Here is a 12,747-nt window from a genome sequence, read left to right as displayed (position 1 = left end):
AGTGGTAAGTAAAATAAAAGTGAGTCATGGAGAGTCAAGAAACATCGTACTGACAAGGTCCAATCAGGAAGGGAACATAGGTTTATACGTCATCATTTTCAGATGTTTCATGGGTTCACTATCTACATTAAAATGCAAAGCCAGAGTTTTTAAATGAAAACAGGGCCTGGGTTTTCAAACTGGCCCGTTTCAGGAGCTCTAAAATGCTGGGGTAGTGTAGTGTAGATGAGAGGTGCAAATTGAATAAAAGTGGTTTCAAATGTAATGTGAAATGTTTGGTTTCAAATGTAAATGGAATAGTGTGGATGTATGTAGCCTTAGGATGTAAGCATTGGGATGCCTGGGGTGGAGATAACCACTAGCTCTCTTAGTTCATGTCAGCAATCCTTCAACACTTATTTCTGCACAATCAGTCAGACTAGACATGCCAACCTGAGATTGTACGGTCATTGCTTATTACAGTGCATGAAAATGCACTGTTCTGTTATCCGAAGTCTTCTTATTACAGTGCATGAAAATGCACTGTACTGTTCTTCCAAGGCAACAACTTCTTATTATTATTCCGCTTACCACTTTTTCCGTACGCAATTTCTCTTGAACAGTTTAACTTAGAAACTTCGTTCAAACTTTGTAACGTAGGTCTTCAAACGGACCAAGCTGCTATGTCTTTTCAACTTTGAAACTTTTATACTTTTTAAACTATTAAAGAAAAACTTTTTAGAAATCCCCATAGACTTAACATTGCCGACAGACATCATAATACGGCCGTTAAGCAATTAGAATCCTATGGCAGGTGTTCAGGCCACCTGCAGCCTCAGGCTTTAAGCATACAATCTGGGTAAATTAAGACTACACATCCTATTCAACTGTTTCCTCTGCCCAAAACTGTTTCAAAATAAAAGTCCTCACTACAATAATCCACTGTTAAACAATGTAACCCATTAAACTACTGAACTTTTTACATTCAACTTTTAAACGGTCTACTTTTAAACTATCTATCTATTAAACTAGCTGTCTATCAACAACTTTTAAACTATCTACATTCAACTTTTAAACTTTTAAACTATATACATTCACTAGCTGTCTATCAACAACTTTTAACTTGTTTTAAACGTCAACACTTTTCATCAAATATGAAGAAGAAGGAGAAAGCCAACGTGAGCTTCTTTTACCGATATATAGCCTATAACGATATATTTAGCTTTTCTTATCCAAACAATGTCAAACTATGCACTGCACTTACTCATGCCAGTAGCAAGACACTACTCATGCCAGTAGCAAGACACCTGCCAAGTTTGAAATCGAACGGACCAACGACACGCAGACAGACAGACAGACGTTCCTGCAATTTATGGATAGATAGATGTGATGTTTGTTGAGATAGGCATCCGACAACGAGTACTCGGGGTAACAGCCAGGGCCCAGTTCCCCGAAAGCATCTTAAGCCTAAGAGCGTCGTAAAGTCCCTCTTACGAATGTCTTAAGATTTGCCGACTGTTTCCCGAAACCTTCGTAGCTTAAGAGCGTCATGAAAACACTCGTAGATCTACGAGTGCTCCAGAGTACTCGTTACCGGCGGCTAAGAGCGTCTTAACAATACTTCTCACTGAGGTCACCAACAGGACATACAGAGGAATTACAACTTAGAATACACAATCCAACTTACGTTCCCATTCTTTATTGTGTTTACCTGTGATGAATCAGATTTTAGCGTGCAAAATAGCCTACATTTAATGGTCATAATAATGTGATGAAAAGCGGACAAAAATGCAATCAAGTTATGAAACGAGACGTTGCCAGAATAGTTTGACATTATATTTGCTAAGTGAATATTTTATTAGGCCTATGAGGTAAAAAGCAGAGAAAGCAACATGTGGTGTAGTCTGTAGCCTACTGCATCAAAATCTAAGCCTACACATTCCCTCTCTTTGTTACTCGACTTCTTTCTTATCTTCAAACGTGTTCTTAAGTGACACCGCGAAAAATTATTGCATGGTGCAACAATCTAATCTTAAAATAATTACAATTATTTATGTCTCTGTGTGGTATATAACCTACTTGAGATGCTTACATGCAGATGTCAAAGTGTTTCTATTTTCGAATTGATGTGAATTAATGTGTAGATCCGAAGTTTAAATGGTAGGCCTATAGCTGTGACGTGCAGTCACCTGAAATCACCGTCAAATCAGAGGATATTTCAGAACTATTAAGAGCAACTTAAGAGCAGTGCACGCGCGTTCACGCTACGAGCATGTTCGGGAAACAGTTGGAAAAACCAAACGAACGATCGTAAGATGAATCGTAGAAAACCCTCGTAAGAGCGTGTCTCCGTCGTTATCGGGAAACTGGGCCCAGGTCTATCATTCGTCATGATTCTTCAAACCCTGACTTGTGAATCTAAAGGTCTCCACCCACTGTTGGTCAGGGAAGTAGAGCTATAATCAGGCCTTAAAATTTAGGCCCGACAAGACCCGAGCCCCACAGAAATCAGCCCGAGCTCTGACCGAGCCCGAGACTGGCAGCTTTTTAAAAGCCCAAACCCGTTTACAGCCCGACATTATTCAAATGTCCGCACGCACGCAGCTCTTTTGCCTTTTGTCAAGAATGAGTAACATTTGACATCATTTATTCATGACTAACGTAGCCTAGGCCACTTGGAAGTTGGAACAAAGAAATAAAATAGCCCAAGTCATAGCTGCCAACTCTCACGCATTGGCCGTGAGATACACGCATTTGATTAAACACACACTCGCACGCCACACCCCCGATTTCTCACGCTGAAGTGTCAACCCGGTTGGTCATATGCCTGAAAAATGAGTTTAGCCTATCTATAGATCTACCTGTTGAGCCACGGTTATGCTTTCAGAGACGGTGAGAGGGTTCAGGAGCACCCCCTGTCTGTGGAATTTTCTAAATTTTCTCTCATTTGCGATGATACTTCAGGCGCATTCCCCCCGCATTCGCCGGCTTCAGTTATGCTTTGAGTATTATTGAGTATTTTTCACGCTGTAGTGTCAACCTGGTAGGTCAAATACCTGGCAGATGAGGTTCAACTAAACTAAACCTATACATATATCACATCACACATCAGGTGAACGTGTGGAATCTAAGCTTTCCAATGATATTAGCGCCAAGTAGCTGTGATAAATGGTTCGCGAGAAAATTAAAGGGACACCAGGCAACGTTTTCGTGTTAATTAATCATCTTCGTAAGTCGGTATATGGTTAAATGACTCATTACGGGGCGAATGAAGGCTCTCTTGCCCGCCCCTACTGCCTGTAGGAAGAATATCCCACTTGCAAGTTCGGTGTATCCTACCGCCCGACGAAGCAGTATCAGTTTACAGCACAGAGGCAGGCTAACAAAACGCTAGAGATTGTTGCAAACGTGTGTATAATGGCAGAGCCGGCGAAGAAGCAGCGAAAACCCTTGACGGAAGACGCAAAGAAAAGGAAAAGAGCTTCAGACCTAGCGAGGGGGAGTTTCGTAGAGAAAAAGCATCAGGCTTGCCTGGTGTCCCTTTAACATTGAACCGATGTGCAATTTAGGCTAATCATATTTGCATTTTGCACACAGTGCACACCCATTACTCTCGGTTTAATGTTTCACTAACCCTTCACACAACACGTGGCAAACCCAATATCACAATAAACAGCAAACCATACCGAATACGAGGATATAAAGCATGCCTCTGTGCAATAAGTGGTTCCTGAGTAATCCGGTTTTGAAATTGCAACACATTTCTACATAGCCTCATTGGGGCGAAATTATAATGTATTCTATGTAAACTATTTGTCAGTAGGCCTACATACATTTTTGTAAATTGCTCAGCCATAGATTATCCCACTATCATGGTTCTTATATTATCAGGTTCCAGCCAATCCCATTACAGATAAATGAATATATTTATATTGGCATGCTTCCTAGTGACATTAATGCAAAAATATGAAGAAAATCAAATAACGAGACACAAATATTGATGACCTGACATAAGCCTTATGCAAACATTCACATCATGCAGATATGGGTACATCCTGAAAAAGGAATAGCATGTAGGCTATGGCCATTATAATGACCAATATATTATCTTAAATAAACTAGCTGAATAACACAGGTGACCACTTCTGCATAATTTCATGGAGTGCTGAAATGTACACACATTTTTGAACATTTCTGAACTGTGAAATGTAGCATATGTTTTTGTGGTTGTGAACTTATTGCAATAACACCATAACTATTCCAACTGTGTGTGCATGGTTATAATTCTGAATTATGAAATGAAGTATTTCCATAAAAATAAGCAAGTCTGACCTCTGAATTTATTTTGAAACTGCACCTGATTGATGCATTTAAAAGTTAAAATATACAAACATTTCTTAAATTCTTACAAAACACCCACCCACTTTTTTAAAATTGTTAGTTTGGACCCCCACTTTTTTGCCGTCGCGAGAAATACCAGTGCTGTTTTCAGCATCTGTTTAGTCTTCATTGTCATTTTCATTGGATTCTCCCATTTTTAGCGCAAATTGCTCATAAATATTTTTTTTTTGTTACACGCATTCTCCCATTCCTCTTCTGTCACACACAGTGACAAGCGCCAAATCCCCTGCAGTGTTGAAGAGATCAGTCATCCCCCTCACTTTTGATAAGGTAAAAAGCCTTATAGGTATGCCAAATAAATAATAACCTATAGGTTTACGCTAGGTTATGTAAAACTCTCCATTAACAGCATCACGTCACTAACCACAGCGACTGCACAATCTCGTATTCACTCTGTTGGATATCTGAAGCCAGTTTGTCCACTTAGATACTGTAAGTGTAAATCCTCAAATTATGGCCTGGGTCTTAAGACAAAGTACAGGCCTTTAGGGGCAGGATTGTATTCGAGACAGCCCTTTATTTCTTATGCGAGTTTTATTTTGAGACATGCGTTTCTTGGAGCGGCATACTTTCCATGCGTTCATTGAAGGTCCGCGGTGCTATAATGGAAACCTTGCGTAGCCAAGTAGCCTATATATTGAGTTATTTTTAAATTATGCATGATTTACTTTTTATTAATTTCGTAGGCTGGCTTTATTTTGTTATATAGAAGTATCTAAATAACCTGTTAAAATGTACCAGAATTCAGGAAATTGCATCTAGTCCAAAAAAATTTTTCTGGGGGAGGACCCCCATACCCCCTGCTAAAATGTCCCACCCACTTTCACAATGCCTCCGACGCCCATGGTCCTAGTAGTAGGCTAGATTCCTTAGATAGCAATGAAAATTTAACTCTGGGACCCTGGTCCCAGGGATGGATTACTGCACGGGCCTTCCGGGCCCAAGGTGTCAGGGGGCCCTGAAGCCGAAGCCTTTGCATGGAATCATTGCCTCAATATCAACACATCAGGATGTAGGCTATGAATCTGATTGAATTTAGTATTGGCCATCCCCAAAATGCACCAGTATACAGGAAATCACATCAAACAAATTAAAAAAATTCTGGGGGAGGACCCCCAACCCCCCCTTCCACATATGCGACAATTAGTGGGGAGCCCTTAATACATGTGGGCCCAGGGGCCCGAAAGTTCATAATCCGTCCACGCCTGGTCCCTACACCTGAGAACCACTGATGTATGTTTTTTTTTTACTGTACGGTATAATGCTGAATGAGCCAAACAAAAATTTCCGCAGCAAAATTTGGGTTGGCCCCACCAAATCTCACTCCAAGGTTTTTTGAAAAGTTGGCAGCCCTGTCTCAGCATTCTGAAGTTTGCGGGAACCCTCCCATACGCAGCCGTGGCGTCGTTAGACCTGGGCATTCGGGGCTATAGCCCCGGATCCTCTGGGGATAGCCCCGGATCTATGAGCCGTCAACAACAACAACAACAAAAACTCTAATCGTGAATGAAATAAATAGCCCCGTAGAAGAGACTTTTGTGTTTTGTGTCCATTGTGTGCATTAACAGCAGCGCAAGAAAATCTGACGTGATCTGGGCAGGTTTAGAATCATTTGTTGCAAAATGTTGCAATTTCAGTTCTCCTCTACGCTATTACGCATTGCTGTTTCGTGCTTCTACTAACTAGCCTTAGTGAAATAAGTGTACAGAAGGACAAATGGATATTAAAAGTTTCTTTAGAGAAAAAAAGGGCAGAGCAGGGACAAGAAGTGGAAACTCGTAGTGTGTCATCATCTCCCGCAACCCAGGAGGACATTTCGATCAGCTCAGTTTCAATATATCGTGATTTACTATTGAATCACATGCGCAGTAAATATGGTAAACCTGACCTCGTTTGAGGGGGCTGCCAAGCAATGCACGTTGGGCTTGATTTTGACAGAATGGAACTTTTTCTTTGGGCAAAAGTTTGTGATATACAACCCAAATGCATTGCTTTCAAGGCACACATAGCCCATTAACTGAAGGGGATGACGTCCAAATGTTTATCCCGAGACGAACGCTCACACCTGTGCACCATGGTTCCAAGTACCCCCCTCTACCCATAACCCAAAATTTGAGGTACTGCACCCAAAGGTGGCGCTATTGGACAAAAAAGTTAATTATGCTTATTTCTCCTTACCAGATTGACCTAGACTCAAAATTCTTTCATAATATTAATGTCTAAACTCAGATGCATCTTTTTGGCCCTGGTCTTATGGTCTACAAATGTTTACTTTTGACACAATTTCATGGAAAAGCCAAACATTATAAAAAGTGTCACACTCTTCAAAAATAATCAAATCTTCACCAGAATTCTCACAGACAATGTTTAGACCAAGCCTCACAAAAGTTATCGCTTAGAATTTTGATATTTTGTTCCATTTCAGAGATATAGGCCAATAAAGTTAGACCACTTAGGCCTTTTTTCCTAGATCACCTATATTCCTATAAACCGTAAGTCCTAGAAACTTGACATTTTCAAGTATTGTTACCAGTACCCACCACTACCCATAACCAAAATTTGGGGTACTGCACCCAAAGGTGGCGCTCTTGTCAAAAACGCTTATTTCTCCTTACCAGATTGACCTAGACTCAAAATTATTTCATCATATTAATCTCTACATTCAGATGCATGTTTTTCACCCTGGTCCTATGCTCTAAAAATGTTTACTTTTGCCACAATTTCAGAGAAAAGCCAAACATCATAAAAAGTTTCACAGGCTTCAAAAATTATCAAATCTTCACCAAATTCTCACAGGCAATGTTTAGACAAAGCCTCACAAAAGTTATCAAAATAATTTGGATATGTTGTTCCATTTCAGAGATATAGGCCAATACAGTTCGACCACTCAGCCCATTTCTCCTATGTCACCTATATTCCTATATGAGTAATTTTTTTTCTTGGATAACAACCATACAACCATCATTAGGTGGATATTATTAACAGTGCACATTTTCAGATCTGTATTTTTTTTTTTTTTTATAACGCCCTTAATTCTATTGTCAAATGCATGCTAGGAATTTTCTTGATGTTGTGTGTTTGCCAACACACATTTTCACCATGTGAATGTGACTACCCAATATGTAGGATTGTCAGTGGCTCAGTGGGATAATGCCTAGTGCTGGTGTTTGTTAGGTTGAGAGTTCGAATCCTAGTAGAGCTTTAGGCTCAACCTGCATATGCTATTGGTTATTGAAGATTCAAACCATTGAACAGCACCTGAATGACATCAGGCAATCAACATACACAATCATTAGTTGCCAAGAATCAGAATGCTGAGACACTGACATTTAGGGGAACTTCTTTGTTTACTATTTTTCCTTCATCATTAAGTCTATCATATTTATATTTCATCCATTAGTGTTCTTCTCTACAAATGTCTAATTGCCCCAGAATTTCAACAAGTTTTCAGGTGTACTCTTTCAGGAAAGCCCTTCATTTTATTGTCAAATGTATGCTTGGAGTTTTTCTTGTGTGTTTACTAACCTATATACAGTTGTTTGATTGCACGCATGTTTGCATTTCGCAAGGTCTATTTTCTTACGTCTGTCTGTCCCGCCTTCAACACTATATTATTCGACATCTAGAGTCCAAGCATCCTACACTGAAAGACAAACCCCTTGAGTTCTTTGAGTGTAAGAAACGCGAGCAAGAAGGACAAAAACTAGTGCTTAAAGCAACCACATCGATTGAGCATTGGCTGCGCTAAAAGCCTCATACTTAGTGGCTAGTCGGATTGCTAAAGCTAAGAAGCCGTTTACTATTGGGGAAGAGTTAATTCTGCCTGCTGCTAAAGACATGTACAATGAACTCCTTGGGGAGGCTGCAGCTAAAAAGAAATAGCTCAGGTACCGCTTTCTGCAAGCACTGTCCATAGACGAATTGATGATATATCAGAGGATATTGAGGCACAGATGTTAGAGAGGGTGAATGGGTCACCGTGGTACGCTATCCAAGTTGATGAGTCAACTGATGTTGAAAATAAGGCAATGCTGCTGGTGTTTGTCCGGTACATATTTGAGGAGGATGTTCAGGAGGATTTGTTGTGTGTGCTGTCACTTCAAACGAACACCACAGCTGCAGAACTGTTCCGGGCTTTGGATGGTTATGTGTCTGGAAAATTAGACTGGTCTTTTTGTATTGGCGTATGCACTGATGGGGCTGCAGCCATGACCGGACGGCTGTCCGGTTTCACTGCAAGGGTTAGAGAGGTTGCCCCTGACTGCGAGCCCACACACTGTATCATTCATAGGGAAATGCTGGCTAGCCGAAAACTGTCGCCCGAGTTGAATGGGGTATTAACTGATGTAGTTAAAATGATCAACAACATTAAAGCACACGCACTCAACTATCGCTTATTTGAGCAGCTCTGTGAAGAAATGGATGCAGAGCACAAATGCCTTCTCTTGCACACAGAGGTCAGATGGCTGTCAAGGGGCAGGTCACTGGCCAGAGTGTTTGAGTTGCGAGAGCCGCTACAGAGATTTCTTACAGAAAAAAAGTCACCGTTAGCTGCACATTTTAGTGATGAGGACTGGGTGTCAAAACTCGCTTACCTGTGTGACATATTCGGGTTGCCTAATGACCTCAACCTGTCACTCCAGGGGAGAATGGCGACTGTCTTTAAACTGGCAGATAAAAATTAAGCCTCATTTAAAGCCAAGCTTGATTTGTGGGGACGACGAGTGGACGGGGTGTATTTGATATGTGCCAAACAGTAGTGGGGGTTTTGGGAGAGACTGAGGCAGGACCCTTTCTCTCGCAGCTGGTCTTGCTGATCACCTTGTTGCGCTTTCAAATGAGTTTGGCGTTACTTCCCATCCTCAAAGATCCCGGCAAACCAATGAGTGGGTCCGCAACCCATTTTTCAATATCGAATAGTCCTAACATGTCAAGCGCAGGAGGAAGAGCAGTTGATCGAAATGTAAATGGCGGTGGTCTTAAAAGTGTGTTTGAGCAAACCTCTCTGGCGGGTTTTGGATTAAAACCAAAGCAGAATATCCAGAGATAGCTGTAAAAGCGCTGAAAACGTTGCTACCATTTCCCACCACGTAGCCTACCTATGCGAGGCCGGGTTTTCGGCAATGACTGCAACTAAGACCAAATTGCGCAATCGACTGGACATTTCGAACACACTGAGGGTGTCACTGTCTTCCATCACCCCCAGATGCACCTTCTTGTTGCAGGGAAACAAGCACAGGGCTCCCACTAATTATTCGTTTAGTTCCCATGTTTTGTTCCCATATTTTATTAAGCATATGTTCACACTTGATAGATGTAGCTTCAAGTTGTTCAATTTTCATAGTTCATAGTTCATATTGTTCAATTTTCACTTCAAGTTAACGTTTTTCACATTGTTAAGAGTTTGTTACCTTCACTGTTCATACATAACTGGAGCTCGTTCTTTTCAGGTAATGCATGCACAACATATGGAACATGGAACCCCCAAACTCGAACAATCAGATCCCTGCGCGTATAGTGCGCGTCATAGGAATTTAACGAGGCTTCGAGGCAGGGTTTTTGCCTCGAGTAATTTTTGTAATTGAGTTATTCGAGTAACTCGATTAATCGTTTCAGCCCTACTTCTAACTAACTGGCACCTAACTCAGAGAATGAGTCTGCAGATTTGTGGAATGCAGAAGTTGACATTTCTATCAGCAGACTGTGAGAAATGCTGGGCGTGTGAGCCTATCTATGACACAATCTGGTTCAGCAGGTTGTGCTACAAAAAAGTGAAATCAAAATAATAGATATAATATAAATATATGATGATATATAGATATATAATAAAATAATCTGCAATCAAGGTTAATTAAGATATGTCTTGTTGTTATGTTGTTATTACCATTTGTTGTTGTATTGAAATGTTCCTGTGGCGTAATTGTACTTATTTTTAAGTATAATTTCCAAGGAAACAAGAGTATTTCACTTGCCAAAATTGTAAATGAAAGAGGACAACAACAAAAGGGAAAAAGGACAAAAAATAAAAAAGAGAAAATGCAGCATATCAAGAAGAAATATCAAAAACATACATTGTATTGCCTTGGTGTAAGATTCTTTCATCTTATTTAGATTTAAATTTTTGCAGGTTGTAGCTATAAGGTTGTGATGGTGTGCTGTTATAATGTCCTTACCTGAGGTAAGGTGTGATGACAGGCTTGATTCAGGCACTAATTTGTCGGTAAGGAGTGTAGGAGAGTTTGTAGATTCATTTTCTGTGGTCAGAGTTTCTCTGTTGGGTGTCTGGTGTGTTGTAATGCTGCTCTGTGAGGAACTTGAGCTAATGTCTGTCGGAGAAGTGGACGTAGTAGATTGAGGCCAGGGTGTGTTTGTGTGCTCAGTTTCAGGAGGTTGAGTTGAAGCTGGGCCATTAGCTGTGACAGTAGTTGGGAAGTAACCTGGAATCCCTGAGCTTTGGATCACAGTTTCTGTCTCTGTTGTCACTGTAAATTCTTTGTTATCTGTCCCTGCAGAAGGGAGGAATGTGTCCGTTACAGGCATGTGCACTTCTGTCACAGTTGCGGTGGCTGTCGACATACGCAGGATGGAACCTGCTGGCACCGCAGATGATGATGATGACGATGTCTCAGGGGTTGTCACGTCAGTTGTGATATTTGAGCTATTTCCGTCAGGCAATGACAAGGCTGTGCTGGGCTCTTGAGTCTGGCGGTCAACTGTGCTTGGCATCAGGGTTGTCAGGTTGGGAGCAGTGGATAAGGTGGAAGGTGCAGGACTGTTGGTAGATGCCAATTGGGAGGTTGCAGCCTCTGAACCACTATTACTGTCAACCACCTGGATCACAGTTGTAAGAATTGGGTTGACTGCATGTGTGGTGTACAGGATAGCTACAAGAAAAAGTTAAATGGTTCACTGTAACAAGATTCTGTGATTTTCACAGCATCACTGCTGTTTTTGAGAAAAATGTGTACTGTATTTGTGAATACAGTATGTTGCTGTAGTTTCGCTATGAATTATGGTCAAAAATGGTCAAACTACAGTAATAAAAATTTGCTGCGAATCATAACACAGTAATAAATCTGACTCCTCCCTCACTTGTCAGCTTTTTGAAAATTTTGAAAAAACATGGCAGAAAATCATTTGGGGTTTTCTGTTTTCTTTTTGCACATAAATACAAAGTTAAGCTCCCAGATAGCAAGGTGACATTGATATTATGTTGTTTTCCATCAAATCATCATTTTGAAAAGATATTGAAAAGTCATGAATTTATGGTTTACTGGGAAATTTTGGCGTGGTGATTGAAAGCGTGTACCCTTGACGGCGTTTGAACTGTCGGCGGGGAGATCATTTTTGAGCAACAGTTCAGTCAGTCAGACCAGCGGTGTTCAGCACTGTCAAGTTAGCAGCTCCACCTTAATGGTAAGCAAGCATTTATTTATGTAGCGTTAATGTTTCATTGTGAAATTGTACTACATTAAATTCTGGCATGTGTACAGTCTATGTACGTTGTACTGTCTAACTTACAAACTCATCCATTCTTGTTGGATCAACTAAGTAGCGTTAGGCTAGCTATCATAGTTGCTGTTGCTGTGAAGGTGGCATTGCGTTAATGTTTTATGTTACGTTAACGTTTTGGCAGTCTCATTTATATTAGGCCTACCTTAGTTCTCAGTAAGTTACAGTTTATTATATTCATATAATTTATATAAAACATTAGCTAGTAGTGCTAGGCCTAGTATGTTACTGTCACAATGTTAGGCTGAAGATGATGTGCTGCTGGTTAGCGTTAGCGTGGAGGTTTAGCTGCTACCAGCTAACTTATGTAGCGTTAACTCATCGTAATCATATGCGGTTTTGTGAGTTTAATAGGCTAACTTTAGCAATATTGATATAAGTTAACTTTAAGTCACATCTGACTATCATTAACCGTTGTTCGGATGAATAGCGTGAATGGCTGTTGCTGCCAAATGTGTTGCTGCAAGCAAACATCATCAATGAGCTCACCCAGCTGGCTAACGTTAGCAGCTAAATATACCTTGCGAAACTGAGTTATGTTAACACCATCTTCAGCCTGGCATTTTGACAGTAAACTCAAAAAACATACAGTATATATATAAATGATTATTCTAAAGTTTCACTTGTAAGTAGCCTTCAAATTTATCCTGGCTGTAGATAAAGCAGGATATGAATTTCCCAAAATTACTGTATATAATATTACAGCACTGGTATTACTACTGTACTAAGTTACAGTATGATCCATAAGTACTGTGATTAAAAATACAGTAGACAATTCAATACTGTATACATTACAGCACTGGTAGTACTACTGTAGTTTGCATTTACAGTATCAGGCATAGGTACTGTGATTTC

At 40.4% G+C, this 12,747-nt stretch overlaps 1 protein-coding gene across 1 annotated transcript in view; it reads right to left on the bottom strand.

The window, feature by feature from the left end:
- The window catches only part of LOC125289719 (cell wall protein DAN4-like), a 29,058-nt gene extending 18,035 nt beyond the window's left edge, over positions 1-11,023 (bottom strand). Inside the window, exon 1 of the mRNA XM_048236693.1 lies at positions 10,554-11,023. Within this exon, the coding sequence (XP_048092650.1) occupies positions 10,554-10,956 (403 nt within the window). The 5' untranslated portion in view covers positions 10,957-11,023. The remainder of the gene's footprint in view (positions 1-10,553) is intronic.
- Between the last annotated feature and the right edge of the window lie 1,724 nt (positions 11,024-12,747).

The sequence above is a fragment of the Alosa alosa genome, chromosome 24 (assembly GCF_017589495.1).
Source record: "Alosa alosa isolate M-15738 ecotype Scorff River chromosome 24, AALO_Geno_1.1, whole genome shotgun sequence".
Lineage (NCBI taxonomy): Eukaryota > Metazoa > Chordata > Actinopteri > Clupeiformes > Clupeidae > Alosa > Alosa alosa.
Note: the sequence above shows the minus strand (reverse complement) of the source record. Positions and strands in the feature narration are given on the sequence as shown.